This window comes from Corvus cornix, chromosome 1 (genome assembly GCF_000738735.6).
Source record: "Corvus cornix cornix isolate S_Up_H32 chromosome 1, ASM73873v5, whole genome shotgun sequence".
Lineage (NCBI taxonomy): Eukaryota > Metazoa > Chordata > Aves > Passeriformes > Corvidae > Corvus > Corvus cornix.
The window spans coordinates 21,612,388-21,638,029 of record NC_046332.1 but is presented as its reverse complement, the minus strand read 5'-3'; the positions used below and the strand labels follow the sequence as shown (position 1 = coordinate 21,638,029).

At 38.3% G+C, this 25,642-nt stretch overlaps 1 protein-coding gene across 1 annotated transcript in view; it reads left to right on the top strand.

Moving 5' to 3' along the window:
• Positions 1-426: 426 nt before the first annotated feature.
• STXBP5L (syntaxin binding protein 5 like) overlaps positions 427-25,642 on the top strand; it is a 189,720-nt gene continuing 164,504 nt past the window's right edge. The window contains 2 exon segments of the mRNA XM_019283778.3: positions 427-1,644; positions 17,759-17,856. Of these exon segments, the coding sequence (XP_019139323.2) occupies positions 1,453-1,644; positions 17,759-17,856 (290 nt within the window). The 5' untranslated portion in view covers positions 427-1,452.

Here is a 25,642-nt window from a genome sequence, read left to right as displayed (position 1 = left end):
GGGGGCGGGGCGTCGAGGAGTTGAGCTCCCATTGGTGGCAGCGCGTGCCCATCCTCGCAGCGCCCCAATCAGGAGCCGCGGATGGCGGCGGCTGTCAGACATCGCTTGTTCCCTACCTGAAGCCGAGCGCCCGCCGGGACGCTGCGCGCAGTCCCCGCCCCCTCTCCCCTCTCCGCCAGTCACGTCCACCGGACTTGACAACAGTAACCAATAGGAACCCGCGGGTGCCTGTCAATCACTAACGTTTCCCCGCCTTTCCCGCTCCCCGCCCACCGCGGAGCCGGGAGCGAGGGGCGGGGTGTAGGGTGCAGGCACCGGCTGTGCGCTGGTGCGGCAGGCGGGGCCTGGCGGACGGGGGAGGGAGGCAGGGAGAGAGAGGAGGAGGAGGAAGGGGGAGGAGGAGGAGCTGCGGCTGACGCCGGCGGAGGTTTCAGTACCTCGGAGAACGGCTGGGAGCGCGCCGGGCGGGCCGGAGCCGCCGCCAGCGCCGCTCCCCGCTCACCTGCCCCGCTCCGCTCCTCACCCGCCCCGCCTCTCCCCGCCCCGGGTCCCCCCGGCGCCGAAGGGAGCCCGGTCCCGCCGGAGCGGCCCCGGGGGGAGAGCACGGCAGCGGCTCAGGCTCGGTGATCGGGACGGGCGGTGGGTCCGTCAGCGCAGGGACGGGACGGGTGGTCAGCCCGGGACGGCCGGACTGACTTAGGGGGTCGCTCGTTGCCGTCGCTCTTCACGGAGCGGCGGCCGGAAGCGGCGAGGAAAGCGAGGGGGCTCTCAGCCCGCATCTCGCACCCCGCCGTGGAGCCCGAGGGGAGAGAGAGAGGAACACCGAGTGCGGCAGCGGCTGCCGGCATTTGCTGGGGTGGGCAGGGAACCAGAAACAGGAGTCGCGCCAGCGGCTGGGAACGGGGAATCCGCTCCTCGGAAACGTCGGGGGCAGTGATACCCCTGGCTCAAAGGGGTTTGGAGGGGAAGGGGAAATTGAATGTAGACGAATTCTGGTAGTTTTGCTGAAATAATCAAGTGTCGAAGGCAGATCTTAGGCAGATAAGGTAGAGGGATGGATCCCACTGTTTTGGATGCCGGCTTGAATTTTTTATTTACTTTTCTGTTTTGACCACTGCTAAATGTGGATTTTGTGAGCGAACCCGATGGCGGTTGTTCCATTGTTCCTTGTTTGAACGTAAATCTTAGTCCTGCTGCTTGTGGATTCTTTATTTATTTATTTATTTATTTTTGGAAAGGACCTTTCCAGGTAGCTTTTGCGTCTGACAAAATGAAGCCTTTGTATTTTTCAATCAATTATACCTAATATTGACGTTCTGTTTGGTACAAGAGACTTAAAGTGCTGCCTCACTCAAGAGGACCATTAAAGACTTTCTCGGTCGCTACATGTAGCTGAATGTGTTACGACACATCCTTTCTCCCCCCCCAAACCTTCCGAAAGATTTTTCCAAAATGAAGAAATTTAATTTTCGCAAAGTTTTGGATGGTTTAACTGCCTCATCCCCTGTTGGAAGCAGTGGCGGTGGCAGTGGAAGTGGGGCTGGTGGTGGCTCCGTGCACCCAGGAGGGACTGCGGGAGCTGCAGGGACACCCAGAGAGGAGATCCAGGAGACGCTCACTTCAGATTATTTTCAGATCTGTAAGGTAAAGGCTGTATTTTTATTTTCTATGGAAATAATAAAAGCTACTTTGGATTTGGGGGTGTGTGGGGGGGTAGTAATATGATATCAATAAGCGTTTTAGGTGACAGCTGCAGTGGTTGTATAAGGACTTTGGAATGAAAAGACAGAGATCCACTGGATGCTTTTTTCTTCCTGCTGCAGAGTTGGGGTGGTCAGTAAATTTGTATAAATCTTGATTTCAGCACTCAGGGCCGAATTCCAAGTTCACACTTGGACCCCAAAGTGCTGACAGGATTGTGGACAGGAAAGCAAATCAATTGGTGCTAGTCCCGATAACATTTAGAAGTCATTAGAAATTGAAAATCTACTTCCCCTCCTCACTCTTCTTATCCTCCCTGCCTTTCCTTCTCTATTTTAAGAAAAAGGTGCAAGCTAGAAGTAAAAGACAGTGCAGCGGTTACTGGACCTAGGATTTAAATTATTTGTGAGGAGCTGGGTGTAGATTCAGGGTGGCTGTTTACCATAAGTACTGAAGTTTATGATTGCATGATAGCAAACTTAGTGGGACAGCATAAATACCAAAAGTTGCCAAGTCTGTTTGGCATTGGTTTTGATGTGTTGGTCAGTTCCTTAAGTGGGAATTTTCTATGAGTAGAAAGCATAAGCTATCCTTGTATGTATTTTGGTTTGTATCTGTTTTCTGCAACAAAGCTTTTAGTGGTGGTCTTAAATATTTGCACCTGTAAAATAGTACAAACTGTTTGGTACTTCTGACCAACTCTGGAATATGAAAATCATACTTTTGTAATGAAGACAAAACACGAAAGGAGATTATGATCCTCTGCTATTACCTGTCACTTTTATGTGAATTCTGGTGGGTTTACTAGAAGTTTTGTTTGCTTAATTGTTTTGATTAGAAGCTTCAAAACCAGAATTTTTAATTAGTGCAATTTGCATTACTAGTAGTAAATGGATCCCACCTATTAAGTATACTTTGCTTTTATTAATGAGATACAAATTGATCTGAAATTTAGATTACAGCCAACTCCTGCACATCATCATTTCTTTTCATGTTTTGGGAAGAAGAAAGAAATATAAACAACCAAGACAAGCCTATAAGGCATTTTGTGTGCAGATCTGGTCCTTGTGAAACAGCTTTCCTGATCTCAGATATCATGTTTCTAATTCTGTTTGGCTTTCAGCTACAGCTAGTGTCAAAACTCTTCCAGAGTTCAAGGGGAGAATGGTGAGCCCCTATGGCTTAAAGACTCAGAGACCTTTAGATAGGTTCTACAAAATTCTAATTTTTTTTTTTTATAGTTTTTGCCATCCTGAACCACAACAGGTTCCAGCCTTTTGACTCAAATTATTCTGTAGTTTAATAGTGTCAGTGATGAGTGCATAAGAATCATACCTGCTTCCCAGGCGTGGATTTGACTACTTTTGCTTATGTACACGGTAATTTAGCATTTTTTGAAACTCCAGGTGTTCAGTACAGTGATTTCGCATTTTTGTCACTTCAGGAAAAAGATAATACAAACAATCAAGGTACATTAAAATATCATTAAAAGGTCTGACTTTCAAAGATTTCTAAGTAAGGCTAAAACTCAACATGGTTCTTCATGTTTAAATCATGTGATAGGGATGAAGATCTGTATTTAGTGAGACATAGTCTTATTTTGTATGGCCTATTTTTGAAAATGAGCAACGTAAGATGAAATGAAATTATTTTTTTCCTAATCTCCATTATTTCCCTTGTTTGCTTTGATGCTACTTGAAGACAGTGTTATGTTCTGATAGATCTGCTTGAAATATGTGTAAAGGAATATGTCATTTGAAGAAGATTTCAGTAGCCAATACTTGTCTGTCTTAGCTCTCAGGTTAAAATGTTCTCAACAAAGTAAATATTTGTATAGGAAACCTTTTGGTTGCTTGCAGCAGCACTTGCTTATGAATGCATGTTACTGCAGAAGTCTGTTGTACACAAAACACCGGCTTCCTTTTTTCAAGATGCAAAGGTATGCCGAAAGCAAACTTCCAAAACACTCGGTGATCATGTGCTCCTGACACTCTGCAGTGTTTATCCACGGGCTCCACTTCATCGGCTCTCGAGCACTTGAGGAGCACCACGAGCATGTTTGAAGGAAGCCCCAGAAGCTGTGAGGGCCCAGTCCTGCGTCCTGCACTATTGCAAGGGAGCCGAAGGCAGTGGGGCCTGATGCAGGCGCAGCTTCACCCTGCCTGCTCCAGGGGGCCAGAGCCCAGCCAGGATTTGTACCTCAGTCAGCCTGAACTGAACTAAAAATGCACCGACATGCACATAACGCGAATTCTGTCCTCCACAAGCTTTTGTTGAGCAAGGACTTCTGGTATTTGAACTGGGTATTTTCATGTTCAGTTACGTAAGTTCTATGGGCTGCATATTTAAGGATCCATGATCTGTGATCCTGCTGCACACAGAACTGAGTAAAGCTAATGGCAGTTTTGGTTTGTTATCTGCAGCATCAAGGCGTCTGGGCTAACAGCCTAAGTGGCACCTCAGACTGGTTTTCTTTTCTTTGCTGATTATAAAAGTCCTCATTTAGAAGTGAAACATAAAAGCTGACTCATACTTAAGAATTAAAGGGCCTTTCCCTGCAATTTTTATGTAAATTGCCTTTCTGAAGTTTGTGGGAGATCTGCTTGACGGAAAACACAGATCCAATCCTCTAGCAGGACACTGTTTTTGAATGGTAACACACCTGCTTTCATTTGTAACACACCTGAAAGCCAGCTCTCCATTTTGTGGCATTTTTAGGATGCTTATTACCACAATGTCCTTTAGAGATACTGATTAGAGTTTAACAGAAGTAAACTGAATATTTTACACTGAGATGTTCTCAATGAGTTACTTTTGACATTTATATTTAAAACATTAATGTGATCTTCTGTACTGAAAGAATGAAATATTCTTGAAACTGTTACTTATGGAGTAGCTACATCCTGTTTTAAGCATGACAAATTTATATGTTGGTAGCTGTAATAATGAATCAGTGGCACCATTTTCAAAGTACTCAAGCAATGTGAAATTTTTGTCATAGCTATTTTGTGACAACAGGAAGCTGAGGTACAGTTTAGGCTGTATCTAGGGGCTGCTCTTGGGATTTGGGTCTCCAAGTGGAAATCATGAAAATATTGATTATAGTTCACATTAGTTGAACTGAATGTGTGAGATAGCAGCATCATCCTAAAACTAGGCATGATCCAGTAGAATAAGCTAATGAAGTCTATGTTAATTTTAATTGGGATAGACCTAATTTCCTTGGGTTTGCTTCTTTGTATTTTCCCTCTGTATACATGTTGTTTTTTCCCTCTGGTAAGGATTTTTAGACTCACCTGTGTTTGTCCAGAGCATCTAGAAACTAAAACACAGCACTGGGGAGAGATCTGCTATTAATAGAGGAAGTGAGAAGATGACAGTTAGGATGTTTTAAATCATTTGAGTAGAACTTTGAGCAGAGGGAAGTTAAAAGGAGAAAACAGTGATTTTATTACTTTTTCAGAAGGTTGCTTGTTAGGGGATGACGCAGTTGGAAAAAAATGAGTAAGAACGAAGATGTAAATTTTTTTTGTATGTGAAGTACTTGTTCCTCGTGAAAATAAGTCTCCCGAGTAGAACTACTCAAGGTTTTCTTGAAGAACAATCATAGGGTGAATTCGTAGAGCATGAGGCTAATAACTTTGAAATCAAGACCTCAGTTAAGAGCACAGTAACAGTGGCACTTTACCAGGTATACAATTAATCTACTCTAACATGTTTTCTTTTGCTGTAGGCAGCACCTGGATACCCACAAAAAGGTCCAAGAACTGACAATTTAGTCTTCTTCTCAAAGAATTACTCCCCAAATGGTTATGGACTGCCTTTAAACCCCAAAGCATGAGATTTCTGTTCTTCTCCAAACTGGTCTTCAGTGTTGTTACTTGGTAGTCTTACAGCCCAATAACCATCCTTTAAATCTTGCTGTTTTGTTTATATTGATAGTATAGTCATAGTTTTAGTATGTACATTACCCAGTCTTTGTGCAAAACCCACGGAGGCCAGAATAGTTTTATGCTTTTGTTAAAACCGGTATGGAATCCCATAGCCAACTGCAGTTGTGCCTTCCTAATCCTGCTTACATTTTGCAAAAACAGGCCTTCAAGATACAGTCAATCAGTAGCCAGTTTAAATACCTTAATTACCTGGATTTCCTATCAGGTGGTCTTAAATTTTAATTCCCAGAGTTTATAGATGGTAATACCTTATTTTGTCAACCTATGAAGATAAACATTTAATGCTTCTGACAGCAGTCAAATAGGTACTTTAACTGCAAATGCAACATGACACTACAGTTCAGTGATAATAGAGAGAATATGAATTTTGGAATGGCAATTTAAGCACAATGCTGCAGGAGCACATTTTTGGTTATGAAGAATTAAAAACAAAAGAAAGTCTTTGTTACAAGCTATCCACAGTGTTTTAGTCAGTTTGAGCTGCTGGGTTAATCTGTCTTATTTCCTTACTACGGTCATACAGGGAACAAAAAAGTAAAATGCATGCAAAGTGCTGCATTTCAGTGAAAACCCATTTTAAAATTGGTATGAACGTTTATTTGTAAGTTCTCGGAGTTTATTCGGTACTTAAATGGTAAATAAGGTAATGTTGGGAAGGATTCTTTCCTATATACCAGAGTTTGGATCTAAAGTTAGATGCAAAACCCTATTCTGTTTAAAACTACAGAGTCACAAATGACACTTCTAAATTAGATTATAGTAATTTCATGGAAGTTGTGATGAGCATAATGTATTTTTCTTTCCTAAGTGTTTGTATTAATTAGAAATAGGACTCACCCCTAGGAAAGAGCATAGCATATTAAAAGCTTCTTTTGAAAGATCTTTGAAGATTTTAAGGTACCTGTAGTCATATAACTGGATTAACTTGTTTGGGGTTTTTTGTGCAAATATCTATCTTTTTGCATTATTAATCTCAAATGAAGTAATGCACACCCTTCATGGCCAACACGTGCAATTGCATCTTGAAAATTATTTCAAGACTTTTAAGGTTGCTGAACTCAAAAGCACTCAAAATTTCCACATTTCTTAAATAACTTTGTTTGCACAGACAACTTTTAATTACATGATCTCATATTTCGTCTATAGGTTTAATTTAGCAGAACAAATAGTGTTTGCTCATAGGAAAGTACTTCAATATTTCTTTGCATACTTAAAACTCGGAGCATCTCTGAATATTAAGTTCCCCATGGACTTTTCTAACAGAAGTGCTCACCACTGTAGTTCTGAAAGCTTTATAAACATTAATGAATTGACCTTCATAATATTTCTATGAGGTGGAAATTATTATTATTCCTGCAGTATAGAGGCCACAGTAAATCCAAAATGCCAGAATGTTCAGTGTCCACTGTTTTGAGTTTCCTGCTTGACCTGCTTTGCATCTGTTTTTCTTCTAGCATATTTAACTTATCCCACATCTTCCCATTATGTCTTCCATTGTTTTCACATTCTGTTGCACATATTCTGCACAGTTGCAGAGTGATCTTTAGGTTGGTTGTTCATACTGTCAGTTTATATGTCCAACTTCCTTAGATAGCCAGAATGACTCTGAATTTCCTCTGTCTCAAATGACTACAGATGGATTTCTGGCTTTGCTGTACTATGGCAGAAAAAGATAATTTAATTAATCCCTACAAGAGGAGAACAAATTCATACTGCATAGATTATTTAATGTATTTTTTAATTGTTTCGCTTTCTATGGTTGACCTTGTATTTTTAACGATATAAGGATAATAGAATAACCTGAGTTGGAAGGGACCCTTGAGGATCACTGAGTTCAACTCTTGACTTCAGAAAGGGAAACCTAAAGGCTAAACTATTTTCTCTAATTTTGTGTGCCATTTCAAGTGGGGGATTTTTTTGGTTTTTGTTGGTTTTTTTTTAATCCATGGGATCACAGATGCTGGAAGATCATCTAGTCCCAACCCCACTACCATGGGCACAGGCACTTTCCACTAGACCAGGCTGCTGAAAGCACCATCCAATCTGTCCTTGAACACTTTCAAGAATGGGGCATCGACAGCTTCTCTGGGCAGCCTTTTCGAGTGCCTCACCACCCTCTCAGTAAAGAATTTTTTCCAATATCTAATCTAAATCTATTCTCATTTGCTTTGAAGCCATTCCTCCTTGTCCTATCACTCCAGGCCCTGGTAAGAAGTCCCTCTCTAGCTTTATTTTAGCCCCCTTTAGGTACTGGAAGGTGCTATAAGGTGTCCCTGGAGCCTCCTCTTCTCCAGGCTGAACAACTCCAACTGCTAGTGAGAACTGGACACACTGGCTATATTATACCTCACCTGTGGGTCACCAGATATTTAATGAGAAAGTTTCTCACTATTGCACTGGGAAAAGCAATTTTTAATCTCTTCTAGGAGGATGGAGGAAATTCAGCCTGGTTGGCTCTGAGTGTTCTAATTGAGGAGCTGTCACATAAAAAGTTGGTTGCATGAGCAAATATACCCCCAATTTATTTTTGAAAGAAAAATACTTACACTTAATTTCTTAAAGAAATTACCAAGAAATTACTTAGAGGTTCATGGATAAAAATATGAAGATTTTTTTCCAAATAGAAATGCATATTCTGTGTAAAACATGCAGCTGTCCTCAGTGGAGCTGGACTAAATCCAAGACAGACCCCATTCTCACTTAGTTTAGATGAATATCCATTCATATCTGATTTCTGGTTTGAGACATCTGATACTCTCTGGTGTATGATTTATGCCCAAATCACTTTTGGAAGTCTGTGTGAAAGTACTGTGAAAAGTTAGTATATTCACTTTATAAACAGAGAAAAGGAAGCAGTAGAGCATGAACTAATATACCTTCCTAAACTATATGAATATAGTAGTCTGTTGGCTGTTCTAAGAAAACATGCTTATAAAAGTAGCTTATGGGGTATGTTAATTTGTCACAATGTGTGTTAGAATCATTATAGGGGAAAACTAGAGGACTGTAGGATTAGAAGTATAAGTAATGTGTGTCTGGGGAGAGAAAGCAATATTAGGTACAGATGGCTGGTAAGTATGCTCAAATGTAATAAGATGTTATCTTTGTGAAGTGCTGCGTCCATTCCTAACAGATCACCAGCAAAGACTATGAATAATAAAAAGTACTAGAGACAATCTGTCACCTGTAGCTAGGGTCAAAGTCTGAAGAGGTGCACTCTTTATGGTTCCTTTGAAGTTAAGTTGTATATAGTGCTGAAAAAAACCCAACCTCAATATTCAAGGCTTTGAGTTGATTAATGCATGTACTCAGATGGAGCCTTACTGAATTCTGTGGTATATATGTAGATGCATGTGTATATGGTTGCATGTGTTTTTGCAGATTTTGAATCCAATAAATTAAAAACAATTGCTTCCGTTTTATCTAAAATCTGTTATGTAAGAATGCTGTGAGGTCAGACACTCAGGGATCAGGTCCCTTATTCAGCTCTAATATCCAGTTATGTCTGTATGTGAGGCAATCTTGTCTTTATTGCATCTTTTTATTTTCTTGAAGTGTTTGCTTACATTTTGTTCCTGTCCTCCATCACATTTGTTTTGAACAGTACACAGCATATTGGGAGGATGGATGCTATTCTCTGTGTGTTCTTCCTGTGAGAAGATCTCTGTGTTACCCACTGGACATCACAAAAATAATAAATAATAATAAATTAATGAATGCTCATCTCTGCTTCGTTCATCCTGTTCCATCTATTGTATCCCTTAAGGGAGGAGATGTGCTCTCAGTTACAGCTGTCCACCATCACTTGTGTTACAGATACATTCCATTGTAGCTGTGGATAGAACTTAATTTTACTGAGTCCAGAGATCTCTACTTTATTCATTGTTTGTCCCTACATATATTTTTAAATGCTCCCTGAATGAGGCAAAGGCAGGAAAAGTGGCCTGTGGTTATGTAAACAGAAATCTGATTCTTATGATCCTTGGCTGTACTGTCTTCATTTTTGTCTGTGAGCTGTGTCCTTGGTAGCTTCATGGGCAATGCAGAGTGGGATAGTGATGGGCAAGATCTGCTGGATTTCACTGCTCTGAGAGGGTAAAACCCTGCCACAAAATACCGCAATTTCATTTGGAATATATCTTCACCCTCTGTGAGATGAGATGCTGGCCATTATTTTCAGATTAAATTCTCAATTCAACATCAGAAAAAAAAAATCTTCAAATTGCATACAGCATGTGTAAAGGAAGAAGGTAGGAGAAGATCAATTATGACTTAGTATTAAATAGTAAACAACATTGTAAATGCTAGTAATGAAATCTGGTAATAGCATTTGTATACAAGAATACCAAATTACAGTGCAAAACAGATTTTCATGGGAATAAACCAATAATACAGATTATCTCTAAATCAAAGTAGAGTTTTAACACTGTTTCTGTAGCTTCCTCTCCTGCCATTCCCCTCCCTAAACCCCCCACCCTTCAAGAACTTTATCACAGCAGCAAAATTTTTAAAATCCCTAAATAGGGATGATTTTAAAAAAAAATTGAAATATTCTGAAAGCAGCAACAGAAGCATTTGCTTCAGACCAGAAACCACAATCAGCCATAACAGAACAGAACATAATCAGCCTAAAGTAGCAAAGTTTCAGAAATCCAAAAATGGGAAGTCATGCAAAATTAATTAGCATTATCGCTATGTTGGTCTGATATAAACTTAATAAAAACAGTTTTGTTTTCGTTTAATTTCTCATTAAAGTTATGAAATTATCTCATTCTCTGCATCCACAGTCATAGTGAAGACAAAATATTTTCCTTTCAGGTATATCAGATAAGTTGAGTGATTTTTCAATTCTTGTAAGTACCCCTAAAGCAGATCTCCTTCAGGCAGATGATATTCTGAACCAGCCTGTCTCAAGTTCTAGAGTAATACAGTTAAACGATGCAACAACAAAATCAATGGAATTGCTGTCTGAATTACTTTGATTATAAAGATTCTCCATTTGGACTGAAGTCTTGCTTAAGGAGGTAGGCCAAAACGAACTTTGCAATCAGTAGTTTAGGGTTGGGGTTTTTCTATAATTTTACATTAAAGCCAAGGGCAGGTAGAGTTTTATGAACGTCCAAGGCATTTCTCCATAGGCTGATGCCCTATTTCTTCTTGCCAGTTTAAATGGCAATAGTGGGAAGTACATTATGGCATACTTACTGTACAATGGATGCAATTTCTTCATTGTGGTCTCAATTTTTCTTCCCTTTTTCTATATTTGCCTGGGTTTTGTTGGGTTTTTTGGTTTGGTTGTTTGTTTTTAAACTTGCTAGAGTTCTTTTAGAAAGAATAGGAAGGGAAGAGGTGAAAGAATTTTGCATACATTGTTCCGCCTTGGACTTGGGATTTCTCCAAAGGGCATAATGCCTCCCTTAGGATGGTTATATCCATGTATTACCCTGTAACTTATTATGCTGTAACTCAGTGCTGTGGTAGATGTAGCAGGATGGTGTAGTTGCCAGGCAGTTGATTTGCCACAGCTACACTGATCTAAATAGATAAAGAAAGTGATATTAAAATTCAACTACTTTAGCTTTGGGCAGGAGGGGTAGGACTAGATAGTCCACAGAGTTCCCTTCCAACCTCACCTGAGCTGGGAATAATGAAGCTCATGGACAAACGTAATTTCATTTATTTGTGGATTTTCCTGTCTAAATTATATTAATTTTGTATTTTTGATACATTACAGTGTATTTCAAAGAACAAGCCTGAAGAGAATGCTTTTTGAAATTCAGAAGGCCTTATTTTTCCCCTGTGGTTTACTTAGCTTGGCCGTTTGTATCTATATGAACCCCATCTAAATACAACCATCCTTATTTAATAGTCTTTAACATCTAGCTTGCAGAAGTGAAAATGACAGTGGAAAAACATCCTGGAAGTATCTGCAGAGACCTTTGTCACGGAAAAAAAATTCGTATGTTCATTGTACAAAAATGTATAATATAGAAGGCAGTTAATTTCAAATACTGTAAAATCTCTCTTATTTTTCATATAATTATCAGTGTATGATATTTGTGAAACTAAACTTTTAAAATTCAGGCTGTATTTGAAGTCTGCTTTATGTCTAGGACAGCTATTTTTTCAAAATTCTACCATAGCTAATTAAGTGACCTTTTATGACAAAGTAAGTTCTATAATTTAAAAACTAAAAAACAAACCAAATTTGCCTACTGCTAGAAGTATTACTATTCTATTCCAAAAGTTTGTGTATGGAAATATTATGAAATTTTGTTTGTTTCCTATGCATATCTTTTCTTCCTGACCCAGTATTCCTATTTCAGTAATACTTCTTTGTGCCCACATTTTCCATGTTTTCTTCTTTACTGTATTTTTCTCCACCAATACTGATCTCCTTTTACTTCCTCTCTGTTTCACTGCTACTGGCGAGGATAATAAGCTCATAAGAAATACCCTGCTGAGACAAACCCATGGTCCATATCTCCCAGCAGTCAGTCTCTGACAGTGGCAGCGGAATTGTCACTTAGGGAGGGTAATAAGTTACATCATTTTCTGCAGTCCATTCCCTTTCCAATCTCCCGTCATCCACCATCACTGGATTTGACATGTCAGAGGGCCTATCTTTAGCTGGTCCTTTTAAAATCCATTTGTCAATCATGTGAATGAATTTATCCAATGCCTTTTTGAGCCTTCTGATGCTGTCAGCCTTCAACACCTCCTATGGCAGCAAATTTCAGAAGTTCATTACCTATTGTGTAAGAAGTTTTTTGGTTGGTTTTTTTTTTCTGTTTCAAACTAATCTTTAATTTCTTTTGAATGCCTCCATGGCTTTGCCAAATATGTTTAGCTTACCCACTCACTTGTTTATGTAAGTCTTAGTCATATTCCCCCACATACAGCTCACACAAGTTTTCTATAGCAGCAGAATGATGCCCTTTGTGTTATTCTTTATGCTCTTCCTCATGATGTCTAACATTACTTGGCTTTTTGGGTTGCTGTTGAACATTAAACCAAATATTTCAGAGGAATGACAACCATGCCCAAAAATGACTTTGCTGAGTTGTAAATGGTAATTCCAAATTCAGCACTGTGCAGATGCAGTTAAGATTTTTTTTTCTTCTAGATGTCTTATCTTACATCTGTCCATGCTGAAGCTCATTTATCAACTTCTTGCCCACTTAAGTCACTCTAATGAGGTCTTTCAGGAGCTGGTCACCAGGAGTACTGAATTTCACTATCCAAAGGAGTTTACTATTAGCTATGAACTCAGAGATTTCAGGGTTCATTACCTTTTATAGGTTGTTCAAGACATTGAGTAAAATTGGTCCAAGTGTGGAGAACTCTACTTGTGAATTTTTTTCATGGTAAAAAAATCTATAAAATTCTGTGCTTTGTTTTCTGTTATTTAACCAGCTTTCAGTCCACAAAGAAATTTCTTCAGTCCCATGACACTTCTGTTTCTCTAATACATTGCTGTGGAATGTTTTTGGAAGGCTTTTGGAAAACTTATGTATATTCATATCCCCTTTATTTATTTGCATGCTGACAGCTTCATAGAATTAGAGAAAACTAGTCAGATGTGATTTCCCATTGAAGAAACTCTGCTGACTTCTGCAACAATCTTTATCTGTGTGCTCTGTTAGTCTTTATTTTACCATCTTGTCAGGGACAGCAATCAGCCTTCCCAATCTACAGGTCCAGAGTCCCTTTTGTAAATGGCTTTTTCCAGATGACTCTTTCTAGCTTTATGCCAAGGAAAAGAACTATGTGTGGGTATCTTTATCTAAGGAAAAAAAAAAAGGTAGTTTTTTAGAATATTCTGTGAAAGTGCTCTGAAGCCCTGGTTCCTAATACAGGTTGAGAGCAATCAATAACTTGGGTTTGAAAAGTTTTAGCTACGCTGTGATTTTTACAAAAAGTATTACTTTTAAAAAATGGAAATTTAACCAATAAAAAATTTATCTCTCCTGCATTGTTTACTTACGTTGGAAGCTTGCTGATATCTTGTTCTTGCCATTTTTCATGAGAAGGGATCAGTCTTACCAGTCAGAGATTACAGACACAGAGATCCATAAATGAGGCGTCATGGTCTGTAGAGACATAATACATGGCAGCTCATTTGTATAAGCACTCATTTTTACCACTACAATCTTGGAGTACCACAATACTAAAAATAGTATTGAAGTGGTGAAAATGCTGTAATCATTCACATTTTTTAATTTCCTACATAGCTGAGTAAGAGGCTGGAGAGGTTTCAGTCAATACTTCATCCTCTGTTTTGTAAACCACTCAGTTACTTCTTCAATGACATTTTTGCATGTGGCGTGTTGGTCACAATTTGAAGGTAGACTCTAAGTGCTGAGTCACAGGTTTAGACTACATAGTTAAATTTTAACAAATGTACATATTCTCAAAATTATTTACCTAAGTAAATCACTTTTGCTGTCAAATGTTAAATGAAACAGCGTATCTCTAAAATATTAGTCGAAAAGTTACAAATTTTAAGTTTATACAAATTGACAGAAACACTTTTGACTATAAAATCAATTTATTAGTTGATACACTTTAAAATTTGTTCTAGTTCTGTATTTTCTGGAGCTATTTAGAGAATGTTATAATCACTTTTATTAAAAAGCTGTCTTTGAAGTCTGAGATAAACTACCACAGAACAAAAGTTAAGAAAAACTCTTATACTGAAGAATTGCATTATGCACCATGTGAACAATTATACTGGATATTGCATATTAGTAGCAGTGCATTTTTTTTTTTTCCAGCTACTGAAATATATCATGGTATCTTAGACTGAAAAAGACCATTATGTTCTGTACAGGATATTAAAATGTTCATTGGTAGATTACTAGCAAGACCAAATAATCAATTTCCTCTATTAATTTAGGTAAATTGGTTGTGTAAAGATTACTTTAATGATATATACATGCAATTCACTGCTTAAAATTATTTAAAAGAGAATTTAAAAGAGAATAACCAAGCTGAACAAAGATTTATGCTGAAATTTTATCTGCATTTGTAATTGTTCTGTTTCAAATAAATTATTTTGCATATTGCACAGAAACTGTATGTCCTAGGGAGCACAGACTGCTTCTAGAGAAGGCGTGCCCAAAAAGGAGACATAAAAGGAAGCTGGATAATGTGGAGAAAAGCAGTCCTGGCTCCATCTGCTGTCTGGTTTTTTTTCCTCCCTTTTTTTTCCTTGGCAGCTTCTTTCTTGGGGTATTTGGGGTAGTTAGGCCCTATATTTCTTTGAACACAGACTGATTTTTAAGTATACTTCTGCTTTTGCCTGCTGTTGAGATTAATTTTGGAAAAATACCCTAACTACTTTGTTTTGCATTTCTGAGCACCACTGATAGTTTTGTTCTATGTTGTTCCTACTGGACACAACTCAGATTAAGTAGGAATGTACTTTTTTTTTTGGTCACCCTAGGATCAAGCTAATTTTGTGGCCTTCTCTTTCATCTGTATTAGTAAATGCTGTAAGGTAGCTCAGGCACGGTTCTAGAATTGTTACTCCTCCTTTCACACATGTTCACACAAGCTGTATCAATGCACAGCTGAAAAGTCTACTCCAAGTGCTAGCTTTTCATGTAAATTTTTCTCACTGTCCTTGGAAATAGAAGGGTTTTTGGACCAAAGCTGAGGACGAGAATCTGGGAGTTTGGAGTGTTACAGCTTTTCCATGTTCTTTTGTTGAATAGGTTTGATCTTCAGAATAATTTCTGAGGCTGCTCTGATTTTTGTCAAGCCCTCAGTTATAGAGACATTTTTTTCTGTCCTAACTCTTGTACTGTATAACTTGGCTTTCCTTCCAAAATGGTTGTGTTCTTTTAGAGTCCTAATAAATATAAATATTTTACTTGAAAAGTGTAAATTACTTGGATGTTCAATAGATTGCAACAGTTTTTAAAAATATTTTACAAATGGCAGAATTTTGCATTCACAAAAACCTCCCAACTGGAATTAGTCGAAATACTCAGATTTGGAAAATGGCTGCAAAATAGAAATAGCACTTCTGAGCCAATCCTAGAGTTCAAAAATTTTACTGAGCTTATGATCCTGAAAAGATGTACATCACTGTTCTTTTAAAACCTAGTTCTGTCTAAAATACTGGACCCAATTAAAATTTCCAAATGGGAAGTCTGACTTTAGATTGCAGAAATACTGAAAATACAATGCAGAAGCTAAATATGTAGGCAAGAATGCAAATAAGTCTTTAAAAATATTTATCTTTGCATTCTTAGATCTTAAAAATAGTACTGAAAGCTCCAGTCATAGCTAATCAGAGAAGCTTACTGTGGCTGGAACTGATCAGAATTCAAACTTTACTATAGAGAGGTTTTCTAAAATTAATAATTAAAAAAAGATAATTGGTGAAATAGATGGGGGTTTTTGCTGATAAGGAAGAACATTTGTTCACCAGAATACAGATATTTCCAAAGAATAGGAAATTAGTAATGCTAAATATTCAACACACTAGAAAATACTACAATCCACGATTCCTGATATTTTTGTGATATGAGAGGTAAAACCATTTCTGTGGTGTATGTCTGGTCCCAGCTTAGGTATCAGAGTAAAAAACTTTATATTCTGAGTAGTCCTAACACTTAAGAAGATGAGAAAGTTAAAAAACCCCAAAACACAAAGCAAAGCAAACCAGAAACAGAACTGAGATCTTTGATAAATGCCTACATTAACATAAGAAGAGAGTTACTTTTCTACAGCTTACTGAAGTAGCATATGCTGCTCGGTTTTTTCAGCCTAAAAACTAATAATTAGACATTCTTTAAACAACTTCCCTTATCAGCAGTAATTAAGATACGAGCAAGTAAGATCTCTTTTAAGGAAGTGGTTATTTGCTGAAAAACATACATTTGGTTGTTCCCAAACCGCTTGTGAATATCAGTTCAAGTGTTTCCAGCTGTATTGGAGGAGTTGGAGTGATACAGCTGTGGAATCATCAGCTGCCTTTTACTCAACAGGTCTGCAATTAAGGAGCCCCTTTTGTTGAAGTTGTTCCACAGGGACTGCTGAATGCTTCAGCAGACATAGTTCTTGTAAAAGATAATTTCAAGGAAGAGGAAAATAGCTTAAAAAGTTAAATTTCATTTGTTCAAAGTACTTCCTCTCCAATCCCAACCGCTTACTAAAAAAAGAGTCAGTCCTAGAGTTTATTATGTTAAATAATAGAAACTGTTACTATTATACTAAAAAATTAGTATTTTGTAACCAGTTTTAGGTAAGCAGTCACACATACAAATTTAATTACAGTTCATTTTTATGTGTGATTTTATAGTCTAGTTTTTTTATTTTCAATTTTATTCTTATGCTAGTGTTCTCCCTCATCAGATGCTTCCTCATAAGAATTGGGCAAGTCATGTTGGTCATAACCTCCAGGTTAAGGTAACTTAAAATATTGAGACAGTCTTCAAGGATGTGTTGTATCATGCTCAGTTTATTTATTCCCCAAAGTATTGCTGCAAAAATTAGAATTAAAAGCATAGTATTATAAACAAAGATTAAGAAAGGGTGAGTGGTTCAGTTGCTCATTTTGAGAACGTCTTCTCTGGCGTCTTTGTTTTTTAAATTGATATTAAGGGTTTTTACCTCATAGACTCAATTCAGTTTATTGGTTTATTGGATCTCTTCCCCTGGACATATTCCATTTCTTTCTGCTAGAGCTGTTCTTTTGAGGCTGAGGTTTCTGACAGTGTTTTGAAAGCATGTTATGTGTCTTTTTTTTCAGTTTACAGTTCAGCTGCCCTGCATATTGAGGTTATCTTTCAGTATACCACTTCAGCAGTATATACCAGTTGTATAAAAACATACACTTAGCAATCCACTTTGTTGCAATAAAACCATTTAAAAATATTACTGACCTTAAAGCATAACTGGAAATTCATGTGAACAAAATTCACCTCTGTATTCAAAACACTGTATCTTCTTTAATACTTCTCTTGAAATGTATTGAAAATGCTACAATGTTCAGAAAAACATAGATTCTCTTCTTGTCCATGTAACATAAAACATTCATGCTGTTCCCTGTGGTTGCAGTGCAGTCACTTTGCTCGTTTGCTCTGTTTCAGACGGTTCGCCATGGTTTTCCTTACCTACCCACTGCCTTAGCTTTTGACCCAGTTCAGAAAATCCTGGCAATTGGAACAAGAACAGGAGCCATACGAATGTATCCTTTCTCATTCAGAATTTGCACCATTTCTATGTATTTGTAATACAGGGATGTGAATTATCTTCTGCAAGTGCTCAGGTAAGGTTACAGTTGTTATGTTCTACTTCATTTTGGTTTGCGAGACGGACTGGAAAAGGATGTGCTGTTGAGGAATTAACCAGGTCCTAAAGAAAAGAATTAACCAGGCTTCAAAGAAAAATTTCTGATTGAGTTTTTTGCATATGGTTTTGGCATATATTGGTTAAGATAAAACAGAATTGATCTTTTTCAGCCAGAAAAGTAAAAGTGGACAGCAAAGTGGTAGTGAGCAAGTTGTGAATGTTGTGCTAGCAATAAATAAATTCATTGCTGCAATGCAGTTAGCCAACGTTAGATTGCAGTTAGATGGTTATGTATGAAATTATTTAGACTCTTTCAAGTGAATGGTGGGAAATAGGTGATTTTAGGACAGAATTCATCTCTTCCCAGAGGAGAAGGTGAAGCACTGTAAAAGTGTCTATTTTTTTTCATTAATTATAAAGGTACTTCAGTGCCTGCAATTTATATGTTGTTTTTAATGCAGTAGGATTTCAAAGTTAGAAGTCTACACAGAATAAACTTAATTACAAGGTAATTAAATTTGAAGACTTATATTTAAAAAAAAAAAGGATATTTAAATGTGATGTATTTCAAAATGTTTCTCTACATAATTTTCTTAGTTTGGCATGGTTCCAATGTATTCCAGTTTGGTGAAAATACATATAAAGCAAGGAAAAAAAGGAGAAAGAATATTACAGGAAGGTTTAAAAGTTACAGGATACAGAACTAATAAACCAATATTTTTTACAAACTTTTTGTAGCCAAATATGTGTTTAAAGTAGGGGACAGTGCTGTATGAAATAGCAATATAATGGTTCTTTTGCTATCCTTGTTCCCACGGTAACTATAAATGCAATGAACCCAAAGAGAGGTTACAGAGTAAAGAAAAATCTCCTTGTGGAAAAAGAGCCTGTGCTTCATGTAATGTTGCTAAAACTTTGGTTCCTCCATTTTTGGGTACTCTTGGTGTGAACAGTTGCATTTTTGTAAGCCTCAGTTTCTGTCTGATCCAGAATTTCTCATAAGACTCAACTGTAGCGGGGGAGTGTCCCGGGAGCAGGGGAATCCAGCCAGAGTCACGACATGAACACCGATACGATTTGAGCATCGTGCTCCAGTTTATTGTTCGGTTACACCCAGTTATACTTTTTTCCCAAAGTTCACACCCCTTTCCCATGAGAAAGCCTCTAAGCAGCGGGGGAGCTGACCAGTGTATACCTTTTCCCAAGGCTGTTCAAGGCTGCCAGCTAGCAGGTGCCTTGCAAGCCTGTTTTCAGCCTGAGGCCCTGTCAGGGGTACTTCTGCAACAGCCCTGGGATGCCCAAGCTCTCCTGGGGTATCCTATATTCCACAAGGAATCCTCTACACTCAACTAAACCTCAAGTTATGTGACAAGCTTTGCCTTGATAGTTCCGCTGTTAATTTCTTACCTGTGTGAAGTAGATTGAATATATTCTGTTCGAAAGCAAAGAAGAAAATTCCCTTGAATTTGTGCACTTCTGGGAAGTGGAAATCTAGTAGTCACGGTTTCTTCTTCTTTGTAGAGGTATGCAAGGTTAAAAAGCTGGGGCTTTGTCCCTGGACACTTCACTGATACCTTCAGAGTTGAGGGTATTGGGAATTTCATGGTAAAAGTAGGAAGAAGACCTTGCAGAAAACTGACTCCTGAGTCCACCTCTTCTTTCCATCTTAGCAATCTGGCTTTTCTAGGAGCAGTGCTGTCACTGCCTAGGCATCCTGTATCTTTAGAAGTCCCTCCTCTGAGGAAAATTCAGGTATAGAACCTGAATTAGTACAGGTTCATGTAGAATTAATTTAAACCTACATGTCTCCTGCCACAGGAATGGAACATGAAGAGGAAAAACAGCTATATCCCTAAGCTTATATAAAATTCTCTATGTATCTTCTATAAAAATAGATTATAAAGAGGTAGCAGAAGGGAAGAGAATGTTTTTCAAAGTGTCCTTCCTTTTAACATCTCTGCTCCTGTTTTGCTAGCAAACTCCTGCCTCATTCATGGAAAACTTTCTACCAGTTCTAGTATCTGAATCAAACAAGAGGATCAGGATTACCAGGGATTTTGATTTTTTTTGAAGATACGTCATAACATAAATGCTTCTCAGCTTAGTCACACAGAGCCTGGTTTGCTTAATTGAGCCCTGAGTTAGTGGAAACAGCTCGGAAGACAGAGGGTGCCTTAAAAAGAATTACTCATTTATTCATTTTAACTGAGGTTTCTCCACTTGGCTCTAAGTTTTACAGAACATATTACATGAAAAACCTACGTGTGGACTAATAACTTTGCAGTGAAACAGATCCTAAGACTACCACCAGAACACCACTCATTTAAGCCAGTCTTGTTGCAGACCTTTGTAATTGTTGAAATCGGGCAATAAAATTCAAGTCAAGATGTAACAGACTAAGTATTACATCTGGAAGTACAATTCATAATGGGTTCTTTTTTAGCAAACTGAGGAAAATATAGGTTTTAGTGGCTCTAAGTTTTCCACAGTATCCTGTAAAAATACTTTTTAACAGAACTGCACAATTTCATTCTGACACGAGTATGCCAGGTAACAAAAAGGGAATTAATTACACTGTGGTTGGTTGGTGTTTCTAAACAGTACTGTTGATGGAGTGAAAGGACAGACTACTTGGCTGCCATCAGAGAAATTCACCCAATTATTTATTTGTTTGTTTACTGGTGACACCAAAGGGACCTGGTTTGGATCGGACTCTCTTGTTTAGGGAACACAAAGGGATGGGAAGAGTGAATTTATGTTTAGTATTCATGCAGTGATGTAGAACAAGTTTTCCTGTGATGAGTCTGAGTTGCATAATGGTATTGTTGCTTCCTTGTCTTTCTAAAAGATTCTCATAGTATTGGAATTTCTAGTGGACACAAGTTTACAGGTCTCAAAAGACAAGCTGTTTAAAACAAAACAAAGAAGCATGTACTTCTGTGTTGTGAATTAATGTCTAACATCAGGCCTTCAGGTGATCATTTCACGTGATCCAGCAGCAGTACTGAAGCTGACTATGTTAAATTGTCCTGCAATAGAGCATATTATTCATAAGCTGCCATTAGAATGCAGAGATAAATGAAAGTTCATTTTGGTATGGCAGCCAATTTGTCTTCTCCTAGATTTCTTTTCAGGGTGCTCAGATGCAACTGCTCCTGCTTCTGTAGCGCTGGGAATTGCTGTCGCTGTGCTCTACTGATCCTAGCAGCCTCTGTGGGCTTCCCAAGGAGCTTCAAACAACTGTAGACTTTACCTACAGTGATGACTGCTGGGTACTGCATCCTAATAGGTGCAGCCCACAGAATCAGACTGCACTGCGAATCACTGATGGAGTGTCTTCCTGTTACCAACACAGGCTAACAAAATCTGCAAATAAAGGGCCAAAACCCCACTCCTGAAACAGTTGCTATGGCATCTGGTCATTCGTCTCCTTTGTCCTAAACACAGCAAATTTTATTTTTCCTTTGAGGTTTTGTTTTTCCTGTTTGGAGCCTGTTCCCAGCTCCCATACCTTTGGTCATTGCTCAGATCATTGCTTGGTACCATTCTACCTGGAATATCCTTGCTTCAGGAAAACACATTCAGTTGAAGAGGGGCTATGAAATTGAATTCCTTTTCTTATTGTCTCCATATCGTTCTTCTCTAGTCCCTGTCTGGAGAACCTTCTGACACTACACACAGTAAAACCAAGTGTGCAGTCTCTGGTTGCTGCCAGAGAAGGTTCTGTATCACCATACAAGGAGATGAGAAATTAAGATACTTGGTCAGACTTATGTCTCTTCTTGATTTCAGAGGAAAAGGAGAAGTCTAGGGGTTTTTTACATTCTCAGTCTGAATAAATAGGTTAAAATCAGTGTTGTTAACAATGATTATTCCAGTAAGAGATTTGAAGAAGTGGCATGCTGTGCTCAGATTCCAGGATGCATATTTCTATATTGTCATTTATTCAGCTGACAAATGCTTGTTAAAATTCATTGTAAGTACTTTTTGGAGTCACTGAGTCCTTTCCTTTGGAGTTCTCTTATTGTATCAGAGCTGCACTTAGCCGTTAGAGCTCTCTACTTCAAACACAGAGAATACAACATCTTTTTTTTTTTTTTAATCAAACTGCTGATTATTTAGTGGTCAGTTACAATGAGAAATTCTGAAAAAAACCTCTAGTTATTACCATCTTTGCTTATCATGAAATGAGAGGAAGTTTGTCTTAAATCCAGGGCAAAGAAAACAGCCTACTGGGTCCAGAATGGCCTCCACACCACTGAAAAAATTATTCACCATCAAGCAGGCTTAAATTAGTAATACGTTTTTGTATGTGTTATAGTGTGGTCTGCTGTTGTTATTAATACATACTCTTTAGACTTACAGGTTCCATACTGTCACGGATGCAGGCTGTGGGGCATGCAAATCTTCATTTTCACTGTTAGTTGCTTGAGCAAAACTGTAAGACATCTGCAACCCATGCAAGGCTTGTCCAGTAGGCATAGCTGCTTGTTATCCATGTTATCAGAAAATATAGTGGCCATTTTATACCTAGGCAAACAAAACATTATTCTGACTCACTAACACATGACAGTGGAAGCATTGCTCTGTCCCCTCCTTTAGCTTAGCTGCACAGTCCTGACACTTCCTTTGCTCCAATTCTGGTGCTTGTCAGATATATGACTGTGAGCCATCCAATGCACTAACCTGGCAAAATACCAGTTCTTTTGCTGTGCTACTTTTTTTGCCAGATTAGCAAACTGCGTTATCTGGTGCTTACCTCCAGTGTTAGTCAGAATGATGCATAAAGAAAGTGGAAGGAGTGCAGTTGGGACTGGACAGAGAGGGAAATGGGGGAGAAACAAAATTTTGGCCCTAAGGAGCAGGTTATTAAATTGACTTGTCTTAGTATATGAAATCGCATCTGATAAATCCAGGTATGGCAGATTGCAGCTGTCTATGAAATTTGCTACAAAATGCAGAAATAGTCGTTCAATTTTGAGTGGTATGGAAGATAGCATCTCTTTTACTTGCATTTAAAAAATCTTCATGTAAAGCCATTTGCAAATTACAAAAATTCTACAGGTTCTGCTCAAGAAAGATTCTGCTTTAGGATCATATTTGGAATAACTTTTTCTGGCCTGTTTTATATGTTTCTTCCAATGCTTTAATAGCAAGAGTGGTTTTTGAATGTCAAATAAGGTACAGCAACACTTCTTTTAACAGGTGTGTTTTGTGGAAAAACAAACATGGCTTCAGAAAAGCCCATGGCATCCTGGTCTGTGTCAGCAGTAGTGTGGCCAGCAGGATCAGGGCAGTGATTGTACCCCAGTACTCAGCACTGGTGAGGCCGCACCTCAAATCCTGTGTCCAGTTCTAAGCCCCTTTCTAAAAGAAAGACACTGAGGTGCTGGAGTGTGTCCAGAGAAGGGCAATGGGGCTGGTGAAGGGTCTGGAGCACAAGTCCTGCGAGGAGCAGCTGTGGGAGCTGGAGGTGTTTAGCCTGGAGAAAAGGAGGCTCAGGTGGGACCTTATCACTCTCTCAGGCACCTGAAAGGACAAGAGAAAACGGCCTTAGATTGTGCCAGGAGAAGTTTAGATTGGATCTTAGGAAAATTATTTCACTGAAAGTTATCAAACCCTGGAACAGGCTGCTCAGGGAAGTGGTAGAGTCACCATCCCTGAAGGTGCTCAAAAGTCATGCAGAGGTGGCACTTAGGGATAAGGTTCAGTGGTGGACTTTTTAGTGCTGGGTAGTGGTTAGACTCGATGGTCTTGGAGGTTTTTCCAAGCTAAGTGATTTTATAAGTGATTATCTTGCTTCTTTCTGTGAAACAGCCAGTAAACATATCTTTGATTCCAGTTACTGTGCCAAGTAAAGGGGAAGGTGAAATCTAAACCCAAGATAGCTCTGTTGAACGTCATGGATCCTCAGCAGCTGATGTACACAGAGAGACTGTATTCCTGGGAGGTAAAACTGAGGCTGTTTGTGCACTCTAGAAAAAAGAAAATCCGGCAAAGAAAATGAATAGCACTAATTAAATCATTGCTGGCAGAGTTCTGAGTAGGCATGGAATTTTACAGTAGCTAAAGGAAATGTGGTAAAGAATGTTTGACATCAGATTGGATGTACTTTAAAAGAAAAGAGGAGAATATAACTTGAGGTTTTGGTCTGTGAGAAGGGTGGCATAAAAGCTAAATATAAATTGTGACAGATTTACTCTCCCTGGATCTGCTGTCTTTTAATCTAAACAAGGTTTCAGTAGTTCTTTATCCTTAAAATAAGCCGACTGTGTTCTCTGCTGTTTACTCTATGTGATTTATTGCGCAGATGGAATGGGGGTAGCACAGACAAGATCATAAACTCAAAGTTCTGTTGTTTGATTTGGAGGAATCATTGATACATTTCATCTTTTATCTCATTGTACAATATAATCTGTAGATTTTTCTAGAGAACTTGAGCTATTCAGGAATAAAAACTTTACTGAGAGTTAGCACTCCTAACATAAGTTCTTTTAAAAATTCCCTTGGAAGTCAACATACAAGTATGTATTTTTGTGTGTATAGATACCTAAATAGGTTATTACAGAAATGAATTTATTGTCATTCTACAAGAATTAAAAATTATTGTAAAAGATACCAAAATAATCAAATTTACCTGTATTACTAAATCTGACAGAACCAGAAGTGGAGAATTTTTTCAATACTGAGACTACTATGCATCTGGTTATGTGTGCATTCATATATATATATATATATATAGTTACACCTATTAGGTTTGTGCATACTTGCATAAATTTGGGTCCATTTGTTTCCCAAGCCTCTTCCATGCTTTTTAAGTAAGCAGATTGGATATGTTACAGTTAAATGTACCGAACTCACATTCAATTGCTGTTTATCCAGGAGATAAAAATAGAATCCGACATCTGCAAACAAATCTACTGAGAAAATACAGATTTTCATATATTTGGAGATGCACGTAAAACTGGCATACAGGTGGGTGACTGGCAGCATTTTAATTGGAGCTGATGATTGCATTTATGAACACTATCTGAAAAAATGCTTTATGGATGCCTGTTACAAGATTTTTTTTGAGTATAATGAAAAAACCCCTCAATTTACTCTGATACTGAAGTTATGACTACTGGTGATAATACTGGTGATAACTATTTCAAAGAAGTGATGTGTCTTAATTAGACCTTGTGTCAGCTTTAGAGCTTTCGCTACCTTTTTTATTCCAAACTTTGTCATCAGCAGAAGTGTTGACATGCATAGGAAATAATGCACATCAATTTGCCCTCCTTTCCAGTCTGCTAATTATCTTTTTTAGACAAATACCCATGACCTAAATTTGGCAGACATCCTTAAACCACAGAAATTTGTAGTCATATTACACACTTAGTTATTTTGACTCTTTTCTTCTTTTGCTTTTATCTGGCAGATACTCTTGATGGTAGAGGGAATTGATACTTTTCCAAATAACTCAGGAAAGCTAGTATCTAGCAAAAAGAAAAACCCAAAGTACAGAGACACATACAGTGGGAGCATTTTATTGTTGTGGAAAGAGACCTATTTTTGTCTAGTTAGAGGCACTCATTCAGTTTAAATTCTTGATGAGTTCTTGAAATTAGGTGCCTTTCTTGCACATATGTTGTTAATGGAGGGAGACCAGGGGTGAAAGGGGACTGTGGTGGATTGAATGC